General features: G+C 44.4%; 1 protein-coding gene across 3 annotated transcripts in view; it reads right to left on the bottom strand.

Moving 5' to 3' along the window:
• Positions 1-25522, bottom strand: part of LOC137438466 (acetylcholine receptor subunit gamma-like) — a 71173-nt gene that overhangs the window by 6000 nt on the left and 39651 nt on the right. For all 3 annotated transcript variants that reach the window (XM_068133570.2, XM_068133572.2, XM_078767598.1), the window contains 4 exons: positions 16698-16853; positions 16383-16480; positions 2301-2501; positions 2095-2209 (listed from right to left, as the gene is read on the bottom strand). In XM_068133570.2, the coding sequence (XP_067989671.2) occupies positions 2095-2209; positions 2301-2501; positions 16383-16480; positions 16698-16853 (570 nt within the window). The remainder of the gene's footprint in view (positions 1-2094; positions 2210-2300; positions 2502-16382; positions 16481-16697; positions 16854-25522) is intronic.

Genomic DNA, 25522 nt, shown 5'->3' with positions numbered 1-25522 from the left:
AGTCCTTTAGGTGCTTTTTTGCAAACTCCAAGCGGGCTTTCATGTGTACAAATATACAAATGTACAAGTGTGTGTGTGTGTGTGTGTGTGTGTGTGTGTGTGTGTGTGTGTGTGTGTGTGTGTGTGTATGTATTATACATGTGTGTGTGTATGTGTATATGTGTATATGTGTGTGTGTGTGTGTGTGTGTGTGGGTGTCATGTGTATGTGGATGTATATATGTGCATATATATTTGTGTGTGTATGTGTATGTATGTGTGTGTGTATGTGTGTGTTTGTGTGTGTGTGTGTGTGTGTGTGTGTGTGTGTACGCACATGCATTCACATGTTACCAGAAGTAACTATATTGTGTAGATTACATCATTTGCGGATCTGATAAATTGTCTGTAACCATTTTGTAAAACTGAATTTGCAGCAACTAAATGAAGATGTCCAAATGTCACACACGTCCATGCCCGTGGGATTCCCATGGGTGACCCCACTAGTATATGTGTCAGAATTATGAACGAGGTACAAATCCCAAAAAACACACATTCATTGCTTTAAACCTATATAACTTTGTCCCAAATGTTCTGAATTAGTACATTTAGGTGTCATCTTGTAGAACACAATCACGGCTTTCAGAAAATGTATAGTTTTATATGCTTCTTAAAATCAATTATCTACATGTTATAAGCCTCTGAACCTCAAAAAATGGTGAAAAAGGGCATTTTAAAAGTATTTCGTTACCCTTCAAAGCCATGCATTCATTATAAAAGCCTTTTTCAGATACTTTTCACAGCTGGAATAAAAGTAGATCTATATAACTACTCTACTGAATGTGTTTTTGTGTTACTCATGTCAGTTCCTGAGTCACAGCTCCTCCTCATATAGGATGAAGCAGATGAACCGTAACGTAAGAGATATTTATATAAGCCCTGTTTTACACATATCAGGGTGTTCCATAGTTCTTCTTTAGGGCGCAACAAACAGCACTTATACGTATGTATTAACTCTGTAAAAATCATTGACCTCCTTTGTTTCTCTGAGACACAACAAGCTTGAGTGTGAATTTAGAAACCATAACGGTCTCTTACGTTACGCATCGGTCATGCTCCCTGTAAGCCAGGTAAGTGCATATCGAAGTGAAATATACCATCAGACCATCACATTAGCTTGAATTATATGCCATTTCAAAAGATCGGAACGCTTCTGGTGCGTTAAGTACGCAAAACTAGCCGAAACAGCATCTTCGGGAAGAAGAGGAAGGAATTCATATATCTTATTTTGGTCTCTTACGTTATGCTAACAAGGAAGGGAAACTTTGACCATGAATAAAAACGGAACCTCTGGGCCGATCGGTGTCAGTTTGGCTGCGTTTGATAGCCCAGGCTTAGGGCTTTAAGGATATCAAGGTGATTTTTAGCTATTCCAAAAAAAAAAAATTGACCCCTGGGAGGCCCAAATGTACCTCGTTCAAAATTCTGACCCATATATATATATACTAGTAAAAAAAACCCTCAAATCTGACGGGTTGGAACAGTTTATTCGACGGTGCAGCCTTGTGAGCGTGTCAAATCTGAAGCCTCGGCCTTGTGTCAGGTGTGCTTATATCTCCATCATTTATTAGATATCCTCCAGACGTAAATGAACACTCCTTTTACACTGCGTGCATTGCACATCACGTGCAGCGAATTTCACGTGCATCATGAACCTCCCTGTGCCTTGTATTTATTGTTATTTTAAAAAACGCTTCTGTACACCGCCCTTGAGGCTCAGTTTGCATGCCACCATCTACAATTCCAATAGAAGAGACATAATTACTCCTTTATTGAAAATGTTTTTCGAGTTTGTTTTATCCCCCAAAATAGACGAAGTGAACACCTATTCGTTGAAAAAGATTGACCTTTAAAACCTACCCTTAGGGGAGACATCATTCCAAACACACAAATTAACATTGTTTTTTTTATATCGTGGATGTATATATATATATATATATATATATGTATGTGTGTGTGTGTGTGTATGTGTGTGTGTGTGTGTGTGTGTGTGTGTGTGTGTGTGTGTGTGTGTGTGTGTGTGTGTGTGTGTGTGTGTGTGTGTGTATTTACCCACTTGGCAATAAGAGGTACGTTGAGAGAGGTTTGTGGAACCTTTTGAGCAATGAGGAAGAGGAAGACAGTTTGTGCAAGCAGCACCGAGATCGAGAGAGTGCATTTTTGTCCTCCAGCTGCAGACACACACACAAACACACACACTCAATACATCTCCAATATCAATAAAGACATCATAATAAGAAAACACGAAATACGAAGTCAAACCTTGGGCTGGAAGGAAAAAGACCATCAGTGACAGAGACGAGATGAGGACACATGGCACGATGATGTTGATGACGTAGAAAAGAGGTTTGCGCTGGATGATCAAGTAAAACACCACCTCCTGGTATTCCAGATCATCCGCAGAGAATAGTTTGTTGATGACCTTTTTGGCCGGTCGATGTCTAATGGCCCACTCTCCATTTTCTGATTGCGAGAGATAGGCCAAGGGAAGAGGGGGGATGCGGGAGTCGTTTATACTTATTGTAAGACATTTTTAGAAACTCGATATTTATTTTGCTTTTTAATAATCACGTTATTGTTCAAGCTTGTTGCTGATGACGTCATATAAGGATCATTTATTGAGAAAACCCCAAACTTGCATTCACCGCTGCAGGAGTGAATGCAGGTGATCATAACATGGAGGTTTATCATGAGATCATGTGAGCACTTAGTGGTTAGCACATTGTTTGTGTGAATTTTAATTGTGCTTATTCATCCATCCGCGAGGATTCTTCTTTAGCTGCAGTCCAGAGAAACTCGTCTCAAATCCGGCTCTATGTATGCCCCTTATGGGTTGTGGTCCATGGTAATGCCCTGCGGAGATCTCTCCCTGGACTGTGGTTGACGTGTTCATTGTGGTTGAGGTTTTCTCCCACCTGGATTCCTCGTTCCTCGTTTATTGGTTAATCCAATAATAATAACTCTAGCTGCATGCAGAGGATGTAAAATACACTTATCTTTGCTGACGTTTCATCTTTACACTCTTTTATTTTCTCTCTACCTCCGCCACAAAGGTTATGTTTTCACCCCTGTCTGTCTGTTTGGTGATTTTACGCAACCTTGACCTTTGACCTTGTGACCAAATTATTAATTTGCCTTCTCCACATTCTCATAATAAAGCTTTGATCAAAATTTGATGACAAAACTCAAATGGTAAATTTAAATTTTACGTCAATTGAATGTAAATTGGTGATTTTAGGTGATGCTGACCTTTGACCTGTTGACCTTTTGATAAAATTATTAATTTGCCTTCTCCATATTATCATAATGGTGAAAATTTGATGACAAAACCAAATGGTAAATTCTAATTTCAGGTCAATTGAATGAAAATTGATGATTTTAGGTGATGCTGACCTTTGACCTTTTGACAATTATTAATTTGTCTTCCCCCTATTATCATAATTAGGCTTTGGTGAAACTTTGATGACAATACTCAAATGGTAAAAAGTTACGGCCCAGACACACACACAGAAGTGATTACAAATCCCGTCTCTTTCTGTGTAGGGGATGGGCTAATGATTACTTTACGTTAAACATAAGATATCTATAAAATAAATGTGCAATTACTCTTGTAGTATTTTTGCCTTTTTGTTGGGTAAGCATGCAACATATATGTGTTAGTCTTAAATCTGAGTTGTTTTGTTTGATACAAATCCGTACTTTGTTCTTCTAATTATAATTGCCAGGCAACGCCAGCAGCAGCGATACTGAAACTGGGGTCAAAATTTCAATGTTGATGACGTCATATGCAGTGACCTCTGTTTTTATAAAACCTACCACGGTGTAAGTTAAAAAAGATGTCGTGAGGTGTGACATCATTGACTTTTGTTAAATACTTCCATTCCGCTATTTTGACCCCCATTTCAGTGTGATTCCGATATTTTGACCCTGCTGATTATAACCCTGCCTTGATTGCCTCCATGCGAGATATGTTGTCTAATGTCTAAAATTAGTATAAACTACAATGTCACTCTTCGACGTCGTGATATGCCTCGGCCCACATTATTAGATCATTATACCTACTTGTACAAAGTTTGATTTTAATCCATTCAGCTGTTCTCAGGTATCACCGTTGTACCTGACATGACCTATGACCTTTGACCTTTGATACTGAAATCTAATTATTTCATCTTTGCATCACAATATATACAGTCATGTGAAAAAGTAAGTACACCCCATGTAAAGTTTTAACTTTTTCAACATATTTCAACATACAGCTATTTGATCTTCATTTCAACAATATTGATAGATAAAGGTGATGTAATACAACAAATATCATGAAACATTTACATTTTGTAGTCCATTGTATAATTTAAATAAACATAAATGCAAATTTCGCATGTGGAAAAAGTAAGTACACCCTTGGCTCTAATAGGTGGTATTGCCCCCTTTGGCAGAAACAACCTCAAGTCGGCGTTTCTTATAACTGTCTACCTGTCTCTGACATCGACTGGGAGAAATTTTTGCCCACTCCTCCATGCAGAATTCTTTCAGCTGTGCGATGTTTGAGGGGTTTCTTGCTTGCACAGCTCGTTTCAAATCCCCCCACAACATCTCGATGGGATTTAGATCCGGGCTTTGACTTGGCCATTCCAGAACCCTCCATTTCTTTCTTTTCAGTCATTCATTGGTGGATTTACTGGTATGTTTAGGGTCATTGTCATGTTGCAAGGTCCACCTTCGGTTGAGCTTCAACTTTCCGACAGATGGCCTCACATTATCCTCAAGCACCCTCTGGTACAATGAAGAATTCATAGTGGATTCTATGATGGTGAGCTGCCCAGGCCCTGATGCAGCAAAGCTGCCTCAAACCATAATATTTCCACCACCATGCTTTACAGTTGGTATCAGGTTCTTGTGGTCAAATGCAGTCTTTGGTTTTCGCCAAACATGTCTTCTGGTACTGTGGCCAAATAGCTCTACCTTTGACTCATCTGTCCAGAGCACATTGTTCTAGAAGTGCTGGTCTTTGCCGAGATGTTCATTGGCAAACATTAGTCTTGCCCTGATGTTCTTTCTGGACAGCAAAGGTTTCCTCCTGGCACACCTCCCATGTCGATCAAATTTGTGCTGCCTCTTTCTAATGGTAGACTCGTGCACTTTGACATCAACAGTGGCAAGAGCTACCTGTAGGTCCCGTGATGACATTCTGGGGTTCTTAGAGACTTCTTTCAGCATCTTGCGGTCTGCTCTCGGGCTGAACTTGCTGGGGCGGCCTGGCCTGAACAAGTTGGCAGTTGTCTGGAATCTTCTCCACTTGTAGATGATCTTCCGGACAGTGGAATGATTGATTTAAAATTGTTTGGAGATCTTTTTAAATCCATTCCCAGACTCGTAGGCATCTATAACCTCCTTTCTGAAGGCCTCAGAGACCTCTTTTGATCTAGGCATGGTGACGCCGCACACTTCAACAACATAGACCTAACCAAACTAAATGTCTGAGGTTTAAATAAGACAGGTTCCTCCAAGATCCTCTCTAACGATGTTCTAATCATGTGCACCTGAGCTGGTGCACCTGATTCTAATTTTAGGTATTTGAAGTAGTGATAAATGTAGGGGTGTACTTACTTTTTCCACATGCGAAATTTGCATTTATGTTTATTTAAATTATACAATGGACTACAAAATGTAAATGTTTCATGATATTTGTTGTCTTATATCACCTTTATCTATCAATATTGTTGAAATGAAGATCAAATAGCTGTATGTTGAAATATGTTGAAAAAGTCAAAACTTTACATGGGGTGTACTTACTTTTTCACATGACTGTACTTATACCAAGTTTGGTTAAACTCCCATCATTGGTTCACAAGTTAACACTGTGACAATTTTTACCAAATGGGACATCTGACCTTTGACTCCAGAATCTAATCTGTTTATCTTTACATCATTATACATAGCCGATCAATCTCCCATCTTACAGAATGCAAACTGCCCTCGGGGCATATGACAATTTAAGCTGCAATCAGCCATTGACCAATTAATAGACCTGAGAGCACTTAAATAACTGATGAAATATTCCTATATGCTGGTCGAGTTTATCGTGATGTACAGACTCAATAATGACGCAGTGAACCAAAATAGCAATATTCGGCAAACAGGAAGATTAATTGGTCCGTCAGCGAAGTGACAGGTAGGCTCTGCTAGCATTCCAGTATAGTATTTGCTAGCGTTCTAGCCCCCCACCTCGAGTGGCCTTGTCGGCTTTGTGGCAAAATCTCATTAATCAATTTTTTTGATAACTACGTGAGGACTAGCTCTGAGCTTGGATCACATGGGCGTACCTTCAAATAAACATTAATAACTCTCGCCCGGGTAAGTGTCGGTACGGCATCGTGTTTCAGCATTTTCTGAGGCTTGTTTCCCATGTAGAGATCAATGCTGACGGCTCAAAGTGGTCTTCACAAATATGATGTTTTGGATGAACATACTGTAACGATTTTGAGAAGTGTAACGGGTTTTGAGAAGTGTAACGGGCTTTGAGGAGTGTAACAATTTTGGAGGAAGGGTAACGGATGTGAAGAGTATGGTTTTGGTATGGTAACATCCTGGTAATGTAAATAATGGTCGCAGCCGTCCTCCTAATTAATTTCATAGAACATACACGCAGGTCACGATATATCTTTTAAATAGTGTATTTCCTTATTCCATGTAGGCTAAGTATGTGTTTTCCACTAGATTGACTTTGCATTGTATCAAACAAAATAAGCATAGGCCCTTCCAGTTTCCCCAAAACCTCCCTTCCAATTGCCTTCTGCATTTTGGCTGGTTTTCTTCAAACCACCATTGGCCACGAGGTAAGGTTGGGGAAGAAAGGCGTGTCTCCACCTCGTCGTAAGAGGGAAGGAGTGAACCGGCCCTAACAGCCAATCAACACCGCGGTGAGTGACCCGGTAGGCGCGCCCTCGGAGTCGGCGGCTTGATTTCGCTGGAGGTGATAAAAGCGACTGCAGGGGACTGCTTTGGCAGAGTCCAGATGAGAGATGACTGGAGAGAGGCCTTGAGAGATACGCTGGGGGATGACCTGGAAGAGGAGCGCAATCCACCGCAAGCCCTACCTACCTACCTACCTACCTACCTGCCTGCCTGCAATACCCCCCTGTCGTTGGAGAGACGCGCTGAACGGAGGGAGACGGCTCCACCCCAGGAAGAGGAGCAGGTGTGCCGAGCCAGCGCGTGACGGCCGCGGATACGCGACGGAGGTTTTCCCGCCAAAACCGCGAGGGGTGCTGCGGCCTCCGATTTTGCCTTCCTCTCAAGCAATCAACCTCGAGCCATTACCTGCCTGCAATATCCACCGTGTGAGTGTGAACGTCCTGTCCTACTCGTTTGTCTTGGGGATTAAGTAAATGAAATAGAATAAGTTAACAATGCACTGTGTGACTGCTCTTTTCCATCTATTGCTGTAAATAATATTGGTCGCTCTAAAATATTGCTTGTGTGTGTATAATAAATCTGTTCTTCCTCCAAACTCTGTCTTTCTTCTCTCTTCTTCTCTTTCGGTCGCTTTAGAGGTTTCCCAATTGAATATCTGTAGCGCGATTAGTCAACGTTCGGTTGGAATCGGGTTCTAATCGGGGAGTAACTGTTCGGACGCGGTTAAATACACCACCGCTCGGTAAAATAACATCCAAAAAACCGTGTCCGTAACAATTGGTAGTCAGGAGATGGGATTCGAACCTGGGACTAAATTTATTTAGCCCAAATTTTGGACACCAATTGTGTTAGTACCGTAACAATTGGTGTCGAGGAGTCGGATTCGGACCCGGGACTAAATTTGTTAGGCCCAAATTTAAAAAAAAAATTTTTGGTCAAAATTACGAGCTGCCGAAATTGTGTTGTTTTATAAAACCCGAATTTTGAGATCGCGCCATGGACAATCAAGGCGATCGGATGTCGGTGGGGGAGATAGACGGGTTAGGGGTAACCCAGGAACCAGGGGAAATGTATGTGGAAGAAAGGGAGGAGGAGAGCAATGAGGAGGCGGTTGAGGGGGTGTCAGACGCGCAAAATGGCGCTCTCGCGCACGTGGTATCAGACGCACAAAGGGGCGGCTCGCACGAGCGCGGGGTAGCCGCGCCCGCTGCGCAAATAGCGGGAATTGATGTGCGGGACCTCATGGCGCAGATTAATGCAACCATACTAATGGCATATATGGGGCTAGAAGCAAAAATGGATGCTCAGAGTGAGCGATTAGAGGGCCAAATGGGGGTAATGAGGGACGAAGCAAGGGGTACCGTTGAGGGGTTAGACAATAATTTTAAGGGGTTAGACAATAATTTTAAGGAGTTAGACAAGAAATTTGAGGGGTTAGACAATGGGATAGAAGGGGTGAAACATGGGTTAACGGGGGTGGAAAATAGAATGGCTGCCCAGGAGAATCAGTTAGAGGGGGTGAAAAATGGGTTAATGGGGTTAGAAAATAGGATGGAGGACAAATTGCGGGAAATAGGGGAACAATCCGCCCGGGAAATCGAACAGATGGGGAACCAGATGGAGGAAATACGACGAGGGGTGAGTGAGGAGGTCTCGGGGCTGCGCGAGGAGGTAAAGCGAGGCGAAAAGCGTATAGAGAAAGAGGTGAGAAATAATACGGCAAAGTTACAAGGGGGAATAGAAGATCTGACGGAGGAGGTGGAGCAGCTGACAGAGGGACAAACTAAGTTAGTGGAGCAGGTTCAAAAGAACACTGCGGTACTAGGAGGGTTAAAGGCGACACAAAAAGAAATTAAAAACGAATTAATAGCGACGCAGAGGCAATGTCAGATGGTACGGGAGGAACTGACAATGAGGGTGGAAGAGGTGACAGAAGCAATGGAGACGAAGGACCGGGAGGTAAGGACGCACGTAGAAACGGTCACGGTAGCCTTAGAGGACGAACTTGAGGAGACGCACCGGGAAATAAAAGAGGTTAAACAAAAACTAGAGGAAGTGGGAGAAGAGGTGAGTGAAATTAAGAAGGGACGGACAGAAACTAAGAGGGAGATAAAGGAGGAAGTCATGGAATATGTACAAGGTCTGTGTTCAAATCATGACGTGATGCTCACTAACCAAATAAAAAGTTTGCAGGTGGCAAAGGAGGTGCGACGAGGTACGGAGGTGAGTGGCAATGTACATGATGTGAGGGGAGATTCAGTCGGCTTGGGGATTGGTTTGGATCCGGGTGTTCGTGAAAGGCCGTTGGTGAGGTGTGTGACAGGACCGGTGTGCGAAAAAAGAGGTGTGCGAGAATGTCCGACCATGGGGTGTGTGAGGAAAAAGTGCACGCCGAGGAGTGAGTGTACCGTCAAGAGTGAGTTGGTCGAAGCGCGTGTGCGAGGGAGCACAGGGAAGCGCGGTGTGGTGAGTGTTACGGAGGAAGTAACGAAGAAGTGTGCGCGGGAGGATGCGCGAGAAAGGTGTGTAACGGACGGGTGCATGGGGAAAGCGCATGCTGTCAAGAGTAAGGGAGAATGCATGCCTGTGGTGAGTGTTACGGAGGAAGTAACGAAGAAGTGTGCGCGGGAGGATGCGCGAGAAAGGTGTGTAACGGACGGGTGCATGGGGAAAGCGCATGCTGTCAAGAGTAAGGGTGAGTGCGCGACCGAGAGTGGAGGTGAGAGTAGTGAGAGTGACAAGGAGAGTGAGCTGGTTGTGATAGGTGAGCGAGGATGTACACCTGGGATGGAAGGATGCACACCTGGAATGGTAGAGCGTGAGTGGGAATGCACGCTGGAATTGGTAGTGAGACACGTGGTTGGGTGTGCGGGTGAGAGCACACCTGTGATTGTCACAAAGGAGGTGACCGAGGAGGGGGCGCGAAGCGGTGTATTGGTGAGGTGTGCGAGCAACGAATGTGTGCCAAAGTGTTCGGTGGTCAGGTGTGTGACCAAGGCTGTGAGTGGAATGGGTGTACCGAGGTGTGTCAGGAAAGGTACGAGGAGAATGGGAACAGCTGCATGTATGAGCAAGAAAGGGGTAGCGTATGCTTGTAGGAATCCAGGTGAAGCGTCGACGATAACTGGGTTAAAGGTTAGAACGACTTATAGCCGACTCGGGCCCTCGGTGCGTGCCGGGCTTCGCGTGCCGCGAGAACCAGCGGGGATCCGAACCACGGCGGTTTCGAAAGAACCGCCGTGCGCGATCCACGCTGGGCCTCGCTTTGAACGGCCGCGGCCGGGCTCCACTAGGCGGAGCGGGCGGCTGGATAGGAAGGGTCGCTATGGCGACCACGTTTTGTTGAGACGTGCCGGCAGGTCGAGATCGGGACATTGGATGGCTCCACGCCGAGGTGATGCGTGGGATCTCGGCCCGGGTAAGCCCCCGTCCCTGCCCCGAATGCGGGACGTATCCAGCCGCTGGCACAAAACGACCCGCGTTCATTGCTCGGCTGTACGAAGCCGGGCTGTAGATGTGAATTGGCGCACCGAGAGGATGTAATAAGTAGACGGGTGATGTGAATTGGCGCACCGAGAGGATGTAATAAGTAGACGGGTGATGGTGATAGTGATAGTAGTGATTTGAAACGAAATTTAGAAAAGTGAATAGAATTGGCAGTAAATGGAAAATTTTTGAATTGTTGGATTTGGACGAGCGAAATTGGTAGTGAGAGACCCCCGATGTGGTGGGATGGCAAATCCACCATCCCTCACAGGTGGGGGCAAATGCGCTATAGATTATGGGGTTTATGGCAGTGAAAACGAGCCAGGGAGGGCTTGGATAATGATAGGGATCTAGCGAAGATGACCTTAGGTAACGATAAGGTTAGTTAGTGACTGATACCTGTAGTGGGGACGCAGGTAGGTTAGTGTGGTTGATAATGACGTGGGAGCGCAATAGTTTAAAGGGACGACTGGGAAGCGCAAGTTTCAGAGGGGAGGAGTTAGCTGAGATGATGCCGTGTGTGTGAGGATTGAACAGGTGAGAATGGAACAGGTGTGATTGCACAGGTGTGCAACTGAACAGGTGTGTGGAGCAGTGTATGAGGGAGTAGTGGTGATTGCGTGTTGTGTTGACCAAATGGTCCAGGAAGAAAGGAGGGTGCAGGTGGCACCAGGTATGATTGCACAGGTGTGCAACGACAGGTGAATGAAGAACAGGTGTATGTGGCTGTGTGGAATAAATGGTAGTGTGGAATATCTGGAGTATTGGAATGGATGGTCGTGGAGTGAGTATGGTGGAAATTGTGGAGTGGAGTGGATGGTGCGAAGGTGTGAATGGGGGAAGAGTGGACCCCCATCACGGATACCCGGGGCGGGTAGTGTAAGTGTTAGGTAGAGGGTATAGGTAAATTGTAGTTGGATATTGGCATCTGTGGTGCGGGTGACAGAATGGTATGTGGATGGGTGCGTTGGTGTTGTGGAAATGGCTGGGCGTGTAGCCTGTTAGTGTGTGTAGTTGGTTTGGGCACTCCACCACTGTAAGGATGTCGGCCAGGTGAGGCCGCAGGTGGGCTCTGGGAGCCGGTAGTAGTTGTGTGGATGGGGCCCGAGGATCCGGAGGACGGACCCGGGTAGCCCAGTGCCAGAGGGCACCATGGGGTGACAGAGCCAGGAGAGGGGCTGCCCCCAGTTAGATAGGTTAGGGTGAGGAGCTAGGTAAGCTCGGGTGGCAACTACAGTGGTGGAGGTGTGCAGGTGGGTAGACCTGTTGGGAGAGCTACACGTCGCGGCCCAGAAATTGTGCGAGGGCACCGGGAGATGAATCGGGGGAGTGAGACCCCAAATTGAGAAGCACCACAGTTTGGTCAATGGGGATTGGTTGTTAGAACCCATAGTGTAAGTGGCCAATGGATTGGCAGGGGAAAGACCCCGGGTAGTGTAAAGTGTGTTAAAGTCATTTAGAGGATAGTTAGGATGAAGGATCTCCTCGCACCATCTGCACCCACTCACCGGAGGTGACAGGTAACTCCACACCATGCCATGTTTTGATTATTTTTTATGATGCAAATGTTTGGATTGTGAGACGCATCATGACGTGGGTGTGACATTGTGCTTTGATGTTCCATCTCTGCCTCCTTATGAGGATTGATGATGAATTTGGTGATGGCAAATTTTGAAGTAGAGGGATTGTGGTGACGAATTTGGTATAAGGGAAATATGGGGAAGACGTGACAGTAGTGACGAATTTGTAAATGGGTAGATTTTGTAAATATGGGGTAAGAGCAAGGGTAGTGTAGGTGACAGGGGGGTGACGTACGGTAGGGACGAGCTTTCTCACTTCGCCCTCCGTACGCATTTCACCTTGCATTGCCTTGTTTGACGTGTACCCTTGTGACCTTACCCCTCGCTCAATTGTCTTTCTTTTGTCTCCCACATGACCTGTGCGCCATTGGGTGCCGAGGGGAGCGTGCGTGAGGTGGCCATTGTGCGCCCGAGATTCCCAGAACCAGCACGCATTGCGTTGATGTACCACTTTATGGACCGCTGTTCGGCGGCCAAGTACCACTTGATGGACCCCAGGTTCTGGGGCAGAGCACCTCTGTTGGAGACCGGCCATAGTGGCCAGGGAATCTTGCTTGCGGACCTCGGTAAGGTGGCACCTATGCCAAACAGGTGGACCACCCTTAGTTGGCCCCTGAGGCCCTAAATAAAAATGGACACGAGTTGTGCTTTTTTTAGTATGTCCAAATAGGCCGCATGAAGCCAGAAGACGTCGGGAAGAACATCGGCCCAGCAGAGAAGGAGAAGACCACCACCAGTTGTTTTGTTGTGTTTATTATGAACCATGGTAACCGCACCGGATGGTGTTTTTGGGTGCTTTGTGGTGTTTGGGTGCTTTTGGGTGCTTTGGTGGTATTGGTACTGGTGCATCGATGCAATGCGTGCTGTCTCCTCCCTCCCAACAGGAATTTCTTTCTCTTGTTCCCTAAAAAGAAAAGAAAAAAACACACAGGTCCTGGGTTGCGTTGTAAATAAGAAATCACGTCATTGTAAATAATGCTCCCCACCGTAAATGTATAGTTTCAGAATAATTCCGTAATTCGGTTAGCTGTGGGCTTGAGTCTGTTAGACAGGATGCAATGCAATAGGGGGACATACTTATTTGTGTTTTAAAATTGTCACACTCAGGGTCAGGTTAATTGTAGAGGGAATTACACCTACATGTCACACTCAGTTAAGTCTAGTAGGCCCGAGGACGTGCCTGAAGAAAGGAGGGTGCAGTGTAACGATTTTGAGAAGTGTAACGGGTTTTGAGAAGTGTAACGGGCTTTGAGGAGTGTAACAATTTTGGAGGAAGGGTAACGGATGTGAAGAGTATGGTTTTGGTATGGTAACATCCTGGTAATGTAAATAATGGTCGCAGCCGTCCTCCTAATTAATTTCATAGAACATACACGCAGGTCACGATATATCTTTTAAATAGTGTATTTCCTTATTCCATGTAGGCTAAGTATGTGTTTTCCACTAGATTGACTTTGCATTGTATCAAACAAAATAAGCATAGGCCCTTCCAGTTTCCCCAAAACCTCCCTTCCAATTGCCTTCTGCATTTTGGCTGGTTTTCTTCAAACCACCATTGGCCACGAGGTAAGGTTGGGGAAGAAAGGCGTGTCTCCACCTCGTCGTAAGAGGGAAGGAGTGAACCGGCCCTAACAGCCAATCAACACCGCGGTGAGTGACCCGGTAGGCGCGCCCTCGGAGTCGGCGGCTTGATTTCGCTGGAGGTGATAAAAGCGACTGCAGGGGACTGCTTTGGCAGAGTCCAGATGAGAGATGACTGGAGAGAGGCCTTGAGAGATACGCTGGGGGATGACCTGGAAGAGGAGCGCAATCCACCGCAAGCCCTACCTACCTACCTACCTACCTACCTGCCTGCCTGCAATACCCCCCTGTCGTTGGAGAGACGCGCTGAACGGAGGGAGACGGCTCCACCCCAGGAAGAGGAGCAGGTGTGCCGAGCCAGCGCGTGACGGCCGCGGATACGCGACGGAGGTTTTCCCGCCAAAACCGCGAGGGGTGCTGCGGCCTCCGATTTTGCCTTCCTCTCAAGCAATCAACCTCGAGCCATTACCTGCCTGCAATATCCACCGTGTGAGTGTGAACGTCCTGTCCTACTCGTTTGTCTTGGGGATTAAGTAAATGAAATAGAATAAGTTAACAATGCACTGTGTGACTGCTCTTTTCCATCTATTGCTGTAAATAATATTGGTCGCTCTAAAATATTGCTTGTGTGTGTATAATAAATCTGTTCTTCCTCCAAACTCTGTCTTTCTTCTCTCTTCTTCTCTTTCGGTCGCTTTAGAGGTTTCCCAATTGAATATCTGTAGCGCGATTAGTCAACGTTCGGTTGGAATCGGGTTCTAATCGGGGAGTAACTGTTCGGACGCGGTTAAATACACCACCGCTCGGTAAAATAACATCCAAAAAACCGTGTCCGTAACATCTCATTAATCAATTTTTTTGATAACTACGTGAGGACTAGCTCTGAGCTTGGATCACATGGGCGTACCTTCAAATAAACATTAATAACTCTCGCCCGGGTAAGTGTCGGTACGGCATCGTGTTTCAGCATTTTCTGAGGCTTGTTTCCCATGTAGAGATCAATGCTGACGGCTCAAAGTGGTCTTCACAAATATGATGTTTTGGATGAACATACGTTTTGATGTTGAATTTGGTTGTTCCTTGGTTTTTCAACCACAAAACACGTGATCGTTAACGATCTTTTTGTGGGTCAGGGATGTAAAATAACGACTTCTGAGTTCTGTGGGCAAATTCCTCGAATATTGGAACAGTTAATAGCTTGGCATATCGGCATCTTGAACGCTAGAATAACTTGTGATGAAACGCAGACGTACAGTCCGTCAATGGTTTTTGCCCCTGTGACGTCACGTGAATCAACAGACGTAGCTCATTTACATAATGGAAGTGAAACTAGTCCGATTTTAAAAACACAATTATCTGGCTTATTATTCTTCCAAAATTTTAATGTAATGGGTTAGGGAGATCATTCTCCCTAAAATTCTCCTTTCAAATCTCATTCTCCTTTCAAAGAATTTCATGATTGTGTCCCTTTAAGTTATCGTGGTAATGAAATCATTTTTACTTAACATGACCCCTGACCGCTTGACCCCAAAATCTAATCAGTTCATCTTTGCATCATAATATACTTATACCAAGTTCGGCGAAAATCCCATTACCGGTTCACAAGTCAGCTTGGTAACATAATTTTTACTAAATGGGACCTTTGACCTCTTGACCCCAAGATCTAACAATTTCATCCTTAAATCATAGTACATACCTGTACCAAGTTAGCCTTAGATCTATTCAGCCGTTCTGAAGTTATCACAGTAACGAAATAATTTTTACTTAACATGACCTCTGACCTTTGACCTCTTGACCCCACATATAATCAGTTAATATTTGCATCAATCTACATACTTGTGCCAAGTTTGACTTGGATCCCTTCAGCCGTTCTCAAGTTATCGCGGTAACGTAAACCTATCACGGACGAATGGGCAGCCGGACAACCCGAAAAGATAATACCTCTGTCGACTTCGTCTGCGGAGGCATGAAAAAAAGACGCTATATGACGTCATCACGCAGTGACGTCTTTTTTAAATTTCACAAATTCGGCGACATACATCACACGAAAGCAAACATGCCGGTTTTAATTCTTCAAAATGCCAACAGGATTGGAACAGCACCGGGCAACGCCGGGTACTCCTGCTAGTAAGTAAATAAAAAGGTGTTTGTCGTTTGAGTTCAGCAGCTGTGCCTTACAGAACCATGCACCTTGCCCTTAGGTCCGAGGTGCATATCATGTTGTTTTGACAACTTGATGAGGCTGAAGTACATGTCATGTGCTCTGCTTTATCTGAGTGTTGATTCGTCTTAACCTGTTTTGCACAAGATATATTTATATATTTATTTATTTATTTATATATATATATGTATATCTATATATATATATATATGTATATATATATATTTCTGGAGTGAGAACCAACATTGTCCACAACTGGTGTAAAACTTGTACCATGTGACTGCTTACATTTGTCCCTTTTGGATGGTGATTCAGGCTCACGCTCTTTGGACATCACTCCACCACTTCCCATCTCTCCAGGCCCAGCTGCGTTCCACAACTTTGGGTCTCGCTTTGATTTCTCCCATTAATTACGTGACCATAATGTAATTCTCTTACCTGTGCATGCCCACTATTTTGACCACTATGTTCACACACTTGTTTTGCTACTTGATTTTGTCTTATGACAATATTGTACTCTTTAAGTTGAAAGTGCTATTTTATCACATCCCATTTTCCAAAACTGTTACCTGTGCACCTTTTGGGTTCAGTGAGGATCCAAAGGGTTTTTGAACTCCTTACCTGTGAAAGCCTCTGGATCGATTTCAATCCATTCGATTGTGGTTTTATTTTCAATGGTCAATTCCATGTTTATCTCTTTCGCACTGTATGTCTGAGATCTGTGACAAAGCAAGCAGAAACCATATGGAATATGATTTACATTGGAATTTGCCCAAGTGAAGTGAGACGAGATGTTATATATAATATCAAGTCAAAGTGTAATCTTTACACATTGGGTTTGAGTCAATGTGCTGCAGAGAAAGGGACCCAACGACTGTTTAAGTCCTGCCATCGATTCCAACTACCCACAATGCACTGGGCGATTGGGATGCTCACCGAAACACGAGGGTGCAGTTCTGCCAGTCGAATGGGAAGAAGGTGACTGCAATGGGGCAAGCCGAGCGGTAGATTGCAGGTGGGAGCCAATACATGCCACCAGTTGAGTAGATAAGAACATTGCAATAGACGGCAATTTCAAATTGTCCATCAACACTGCATACATGCACACACAAAAGGACAATCTTTCAAGGTCGGGTAACCCCTCAGGTAGCTTTGATAGTCCAGAGTCATGGCTGCTGTATTGTTGTGCTCAACATAATCTGCCAAGCTGTGGGTGAACACAGGATCAAACACCACCACGAAGGGTTATTTACTTTCCTGTATTGGAATAATCATAGGAAATCACAGGTATGTTAACTTTCCTAAAAAAAAACAAAAAAACAATTCAACCTTGGAAAAAACATCCAGAACTGTGATGGGTAATACAACACACCACAGTAAAAATACCAGGGTACATGGCATGTCAACAACATTCCTGTTTTACACACAAACACAGACACGAGAATCGTACAGTCATACACGAACAATCTCCTGATGGGAATCATCACAAAAATGATATACCATCACCTAAAACAAGGAGGTCTAGAGGCAGAACAGAAGGGATGTAAAAGAGGATGCGACGGAACAATAGATCACCTCCTACTAAACAAGGCCATACTCCAAAATTGCAATACAAGAAGAACAAAATTATCAACAGCTTGCATAGACTACAAAAAAAGCTTTTGATAGTATCCCACATTCATGGATGATACAATGCATGCAGTTGTACAAGATCAACCCCCAAATTAATCAAACTGATAGAGAAAGCAATGGAGCTTCGGATAACCACATTGATATTACAGCATTCGGAAGGAAAGATCGAAATACCTGGAGTGAGGATACGTCGAGGAATCTTCCAGGGAGACAGCCTTTCACCCCTCCTGTTTTGCCTGGCTCTGGACCCACTGAGCAACCTCATTAACAAGCAAGGACATGGATACACCCTAACATCAAATACGAGAATGCCCAAAGAGACAAAAGGTGACATCGACTTCACATGAATGATTTAAAACTCTTTGTACCAAACGACGAAAAATTGGCAGAACAACTCAAATTAGTGAAACAGTACTCCGATGACATTCATATAGAATTTGGCCTGGATAAGTGTGCCAAGTGCACATTCGTACAAGGTAGACCAAAAAAAACGAACATAAAAATTGACACAAATACAACAATACAGGAAACTAAAAGACGAAGCATCATACAAATACCTCGGAGTAGAAAATGGCCACCAAATATGAATGAATAAATGCCCAAAACAATTCCCAAAGTATACCTGCATAGAACGAGGCTGATCCTGAAAACATACCTATCTCCAAGTAACAAAATCAAAACCATAAACCAACTTGCAATACCAGTATTCCAGGACAGCTGCGGAAAAATAAACTGGGTCCAATCAGAAATCAATAAAATGGATATCAAAACAAGGAAACTCCCCACCATCCACAAAAAATCAATGCATCCCGACAACGTATCTGCTGAGACGACAAAGAGATAGCGGCCTGATGGAGCTGAACCAAGTGCACAGAATGACAACTGAAGGATTGGCTGAATACGTAAAAAGTGCAACCGACTACCGAATCCAATTTGGAAGCAAACACAAAGACAACAAACCAGAGAAGGTATCCCTAACTCAACTTGCAAATAATTTCCAAAGACAGGTGTGAATGGAAGATGTCACAAGAAACCGAAACAACAAGTACAGCCCCAACAATTGCAAAAAAAAGAAAGAAATATATGAAACGAAATATCAGCAGATATACACCAACAATTGGGAAAATGATAAAAGAGCAGGAAGGTATAAAAATAAGAGTTGGGCAGATTAGGAATAGATAAAGGAGGCTCATTGGAATGGCCCAGAAAAGGTCAGCTCAACTGGGACAGAGAACGAATCATTATAAATTCCCAACACCAAGGACACTACACCAATAGCTTTAAGAAAATGGCAGGACAGAGTCAATCGGACAAGTGTAGGTTCTGCAAGGTACAAACAGAAAGTACGAGCCACCTCCTATCAGGATGGAAAAAACCCATGTCAGAGCAGCTGCACACCCAAAGGCACAATAAAGTATGTCAAGTAATCCATTGGCACATCTGCAAAAGTCTCGATATCCTAGTTTCAGAAAACTTGTTGAATAGGGTGGTCCACAGATATATGTAATATTTAATACTTTTAAAAATCCATGCTCCACAAGGCTGCCCTTATTCCTATGTTTATAAAGATCATATGAACCAAATATGAGGTCAATTGGAACTTATTTCGAGGTTGCTCAAAAAATAACATTTTAAATTTATCCTGTTTTTTCAGATGGCAGAAACTCGCAGCTCTTCCACAGTTTGGTTGCTGGGCAAGTCTGAAAAGGAAATAATATGTGGGGGAGCACCAACCAAAGGACACACATTGCAGAAAATAGTGCACCATCACATACAAGAACATCATATAGTTCGTGAAAGTGCCAAACTTAGTGTGCAAGCTGTGTGTGCATACTGGGAGAAAGCACGAATTCCAGTGCAGAGAGTACATTCCTGTGAGCGCCAACTTTTGAAGTTGTTTGATGCCTACAAACTGGTAAAGAAAAATAGAACCAAGACATTCGAAAACTATAGAGTGAAGGAGCAGATGTTCAAAGATGATCTTCAATCCCTCTTCGATATCTCACCAAATGATGCGCTTGAGAAAATGACGAATGAAGAAGACAAAGCAAGCATTCCTTATCATGCAGCGTGAGGATCCCTCAAGTTCACGTATGGGATCTGTGGACAACACTCTGGCAGTGAAGGAGAACAGAAAGCGTATCAGGCTTGAGAATGAAGATAAAAGAAAGAAGAAACATGCTGCTGAGACTCTAACAGCAATGCAATCTGTTCCATCAACATCGGCTGTGGTTGATGATGATGATGAGTCTGAGATTGAAAGCTCCGATTCAGGGGACAATGAATTCAAACTCAAAAGTCCATCTTCTGCCAAACAGGTGAAAAAGGCTCCCATCAAGGTGATCACTCCAGCAATAGTGGCAACTCTGGACAGAGTAAATCTCTCAGATCGGCATGCTATGTTTGTGGCCAGTGCTTTTGCACAATCTCTTGGTCATACCATTAAAGACATTTCTCTGTCACCCAGTGGAATTCGTCGTGCTCAAAGAAGTAGGCAATGTTTTGAAACACAAGTTTCTGAAAACAATGTTACGTAAAATCATTCAAATTATGTGTATTCTGATGTTTACATTGTTTTAATTCTTCTGATAGATTTGTTTTATCGTCTCTGATAGATATTTTATATTTTCTGATGCATGATTTATTTTTTTCCAATAAATGATTTATTGTCAAATTAATACATGAATGTTTAATCTACTGTTTTGTTTTTAATCTTAATTTGACTATATGAATGAACATTGAACAATGAACAATGAACAATATTGAACATACATGTGCATTGTACAATGGTACATTGTACATAATTATTTATTAGTTTACAACAAACAACAACAATAACAATAATAAATAATTTGAGTAATTGAAAATAGATAATTATCTATGAATTGATGTATGATGCTAAAAATTCTGTATCTTATTATTCATTAAAATTTGTCAACATTTTGAGCAACCTCTAAATATTGTCCAATCAAGCAAAAATGTTCACCACCAACTACTTTTTTCAATAGGAATAGGGGCAGGCTTATGGAGAAATGAAAATCCAATCTTCAAATTTTTGGACCACCCTATTGTTGAAGCGTGAATCAACAGAAATCATTGAAAACAAGGAAGTAATGCTCAGGTATGACCGAATAATCCCATCAAGTGTGAACATAGAAAACAAAATGGCGACCGGGTATAGTACTAAAAAGAAAAGGCATTGCTAATTGAGATGTCAGTTCTCTGAAATTTTGCCCTAAACAACGCAGAAATCAAGAAAATGACCAAATGACCTGCTCAAACAATGCCTCACTGTGCCTCATCCCATCACCATCAAACCTTTTGTCCTCCTCATCCTTCCCTTTCTCCAAGCTCTTCTGCAATCTCTGATACACTATCAACAGCTCTCCCTACATCCCCCTCTCACCCCCATCTTACACTACTCCTTCCCGCCCCTGTCCTGTACCCAATGCTCACCCTCCCTCTTCTTCTTCCTTAACGGTATGGACCGCAAACATCTGGGGCCTTCGCTCAAACCGGATTGATCTCCCCATAGAGGTTGCTTCTCACAAACCAGACTTAATCTGTTTAAAAGAAACTTACATCATTCAAGATGTTTCTGATTCCTTAATATCTCTTCCTGGTTACTCGCTCCTTCGGTACGATAGACCAGAGCCTTGTTCTGGTGGTGGGGTGGCTATATCTTCATCAACAACTCTCTTCCTCACTCTTCTTGCACTGCCCTCTCTCCACCCCACCCCCAGGAGTACCTCTGGCTACGGTTTCCCCTCCACTCCCAACTTTTGTTCACATGTGTGTTGTACCATCCACCAAACAGTGATGCCTCCATTTCCATCTCGCTGTCTGACAACATGGACGAGCTTCAATCCACTAATCTGCACTCTCCCTTCCTCATTTGTGGCGACTTCAACTGCCATCATGCCAGCTGGCTGGGTGTGGGTACATCTCTCCCCAGCACGGAACCTCAGCAAAGGAATTCTGCGACCAACTGGTACAGACACAATCTGTCCATTTCCCGACCCGGTTCTCAGTCAACGGAGCATCTTCTCTTCTAGACTTAGTTATGACAAACTTCCCTGCAAATGTCTGCTGCTCTTCTTCCACTCCAATCGGTTCATCTGATAATTTCCTTGTTAAAGTGGACATCTCTTTGGCACAGAGAGCCTCCTCAGTGTCGACGAGTCTGGCATTTCACTCAAGCCAACTGGCAGAGTCTTCAAGCAGCCATCAATCATCTGGACTGGTCTCCCATCTCCACTGCGTCTGACATCAACTCTTCCTGGGAATTCTTCCAAAGTAAACTGCTCTCTCTCATGCACAGATTTATCCCATCTCGTTTTCAGTTGTCATACCCTTCCTCCCGTTCCCGGTGTGTACCCCGGTTTAGAATAGGTACACCATATCCATACGTGTCGTAAGAGGCGACGAAAAAGGGTTGGCATCAGGAAGGGCATCCGGCCATAAAAACATTGCCTCAAAAAGAGAACCATGACAATTACAACTACATATGGGCAGGGTACAGCCCGAAGTACCCCATGGGAGACCCAACTCCCTCTCTTCAAAACTCAAGGTGGGGAACCCGATCGAAGCAAGGGTGGAAATCACTCCATTCATGACGACGAAACGTCTGATGCCGGACGTGGAGATCGGTTTCTGAGGTTTGGGACATGGAATGTAGGGACAATGACAGGGAGATCAGGAGAAGTGGTGGAAGTATTGGTCAGAAGAAGAGTGGACATATGTTGTGTGCAGGAGACGAGATGGAAGGGAAGTGGTATGAGAATGGTGAAGGGCAGGCGGGGACAGAAATACAAGTTTGTGTGGCAAGGGTGCCGAGAAGGCGTGAATGGTGTTGGTGTCCTGTTTTCTGAGGAGTTTGTAGACAGTGTGGTGAGTGTGACGAGAGTGAGTGAAAGGTTGATGATGGTGAAAATGATTATTGGAAAGCTCTTGGTGAACGTCATCTCGGGATATGCTCCGCAGGTTGGTCGGAGCGATGAAGAGAAGGACAGGTTCTGGTGTGCAACAGAGAAGCTGATGGAAAACGTGAAAGATGAGGAAGTTGTTGTGGTCGGAGGAGACCTAGATGGGCATGTGGGAAGGAGCATGGACGGTTTTGAGGGAGTTCATGGGGGTTACGGATATGGTGTGAGAAATGGAGAAGGAAAACAGAAACCAGTACTCAGTTCCAGAAAGAGGATAATAAGCTTGTTACATACACGTCAGGTGGGTCTACGACAACCGTTGACTATCTGCTGGTGCATAGGCGAGATAGGGGGCACCTCCGGGACACAAAGGTGATCCCGGGGGAGGAGGCTGTTTCACAGCACCATTTGGTTGTCTGCGACATAAGGGTGAAAGGTGCGAGGAGAGCTCGGCGGGTGAAGTACCAACCGAGAATGAAGGTGTGGAGGTTGAAAGAGGTGACAGTAAGGGAGGCATTAAAACAGAGGCTGAGTAGGGTAGAGGATGATGTGGTTGAGCTTGAAAGTGGTTGGATGTCAATGAAAGATAGTCTGTTGGGAGCCATTGGTGAGGTATTTGGATGGACAAAAGGACCACCGAGGCACTCAGAAACATTGGGGTGGGATGATGAAGTTGGAAAGAAGATTGACGAGAAGAGGAAGAAGTTCAAGGAGTGGCAGAAGGCGAAGGGTATAGGGTCAGAAAAGGCAGAGCATGAAAGTTATAAGGCAGTCAAGAAGGCTGCAAAGAAAGAGGTAGCAAAGGCGCAGGAGGCATGTAGGAAAATGTTCGGAGAACGCTTGGATTTGGAAGAGGGTCAGAGAGCGGTATTCAGGATTGCAAAGCAGATAGCGAAAGATAGGTGTGATGTGATGGGGGTGAGTTGCTTGAAGGATGAAGTGGGACAAATCGTTGTGGACCCAGATGGAATTAAAGGAAGATGGAAGAGATATATGGAAATACTGTTGAATGCAGAGAATGAATGGGATGGCAACATAGAGAGTAACCCAGTTTTACGACCGGCAGAGAAGATAACCGAGAAGGAAGTTGCGGAGCGATAAAAGCAATGAAGAGTAGAAAAGCAGGTGGGCCAACGGGAGTTGTGGGAGATATGTTGAAGGCAGCAGGAAGTTGGGGTGTGAAGAGAATGACAGAGATCTGTAATCTGGTGGTGAAAGAAGGCCGCATTCCAGTGGATTGGGAATTGAGTACCCTCGTCCCTCTATACAAGGGGAAAGGTGACCCTCTAGACTGTGGCTCGTATCGAGCGATAAAGTTATTGGAACATGGAATGAAGGTATTGGAAAGGGTGTTGGAGAGGAGGATAAGGAAGAAAGTGAAGATTGACGAAATGTAGTTTGGATTCATGCCAGGAAGAGGAACGACAGACACGCTTTTTATTGTGAGGCAGTTGCAGGAGAAGTACATGGAGAGGAGGAAGAAGTTGTTTCTTGGGTTTGTTGATCTGGAGAAAGCATTCGATAGGGTTCCACATGAAGTAGTGACATGGGCATTGAGGAAGTTAGGAGTGGAGGAATGGATGATCAGAGTAGTGATGGCAATGTACAAAAGAGCGCACACAGCTGTAAGGACGAAGGACGGGAACAGTGGTGAGTTTGAGGTGAAGGTGGGAGTGCATCAGGGGTCGGTACTAAGTCCACCACTATTTGTAGCTGTGATGGATGTGCTGGCTCAGAATGTAAAGGAGGGATTACCGTGGGAGTTGTTGTATGCAGATGATCTGGTGTGGATTGCAGAAAGTATGGATGGACTGAAGGTGAAGATGAACAAGTGGAAGGAATGTATGGAGACAAAAGGTCTGAAAGTGAATATCGGAAAAACGAAGGTGATGGCAAGTGGTAAAGCATGTGGTGAGGTGGAAAAAACTGGGAAGTGGCCGTGTGCTGTGTGCAGGAAGGGTGTCGGAGTGAATTCCATTCAATGTACAATGTGCGCTGAGTGGGTTCATCAAAAATGTAGTGGTTTGAGAAGGTCATTAACCAGTGTGACAGCTACATTCAAGTGTAAGGTGTGCACAGAGGGAGCTGCAGATGGAGGAAATGTTGAGTTGGATCTTGGAGACGGCGTGAAGCTGGAAGGTGTGAAAACATTTTGTTACCTAGGAGACATGCTGAATGGAGAAGCTGGATCAGACTCGGCAATGGTTGCTCGACTGAGATGTGCATGGAAGAAGTTTCGGGAACTGAGTGGCGTGCTGACGAGGAGGGGAGTGTCGTTGAAGCTGAAGGGGAAGGTGTATGCTGCATGTGTGAGAAGTGTTATGATTTTTGGGAGCGAGACATGGGTAATGAACGTAGAGCAGCAACGAAGGCTGGAAAGGGTGGAAATGTGAATGGTTCAGTGGATGTGTGGAGTATCGTTGAGAGAGAGGGAGACAAATGATGAATTGCGAAAGATGATGGGAATAGAGCCTGTGATGGATGCTGTGAAGAGAAACAGTTTGAGATGGTTTGGTCATGTGTTGAGGAAGGATGAAAGTGACTGGTTGAGAAGAGTGATGGAAATGAATGTAGAAGGAAGTGGAGGACGGGGAAGACCGAGAAAGACTTGGCTAAAGATGGTGGAAGAAGAAATGGGGGCAAGGGGGTTAACAAGGAGAGATGCAGAAAATAGGGCAAAATGGAGAATATTGTCATGGGGCCCGCAAGGCTAACCCCCGCTCTAGCAGGGAAAATGGCCTTAAAATGCATGTTGTTGTTGTTGTTGATGGATGCTGTGAAGAGAAACAGTTTGAGATGGTTTGGTCATGTGTTGAGGAAGGATGAAAGTGACTGGTTGAGAAGAGTGATGGAAATGAATGTAGAAGGAAGTGGAGGACGGGGAAGACCGAGAAAGACTTGGCTAAAGATGGTGGAAGAAGAAATGGGGGCAAGGGGGTTAACAAGGAGAGATGCAGAAAATAGGGCAAAATGGAAAAGATTGTCATGGGGCCCGCAAGGCTAACCCCCGCTCTAGCAGGGAAAATGGCCTTAAAATGCCTGTTGTTTGTTGCTGTATACCCTTCCTCTCGTCCATGGTACACTGAATCTTGCGGTGAGGCAGTTGCCCTGAAACAAACTGCCTTCGCCTCATGGAAGGCAAAGCCAACTGAAGGCAATCTCATTTCCTTTCACAAAGTTCGGAACAAGTGTGTGTCTACCCTC

This window comes from Myxine glutinosa, chromosome 13 (genome assembly GCF_964187855.1).
Source record: "Myxine glutinosa chromosome 13, kmMyxGlut1.1, whole genome shotgun sequence".
Lineage (NCBI taxonomy): Eukaryota > Metazoa > Chordata > Myxini > Myxiniformes > Myxinidae > Myxine > Myxine glutinosa.
This window is presented reverse-complemented; position numbering and strand designations above follow the sequence as displayed.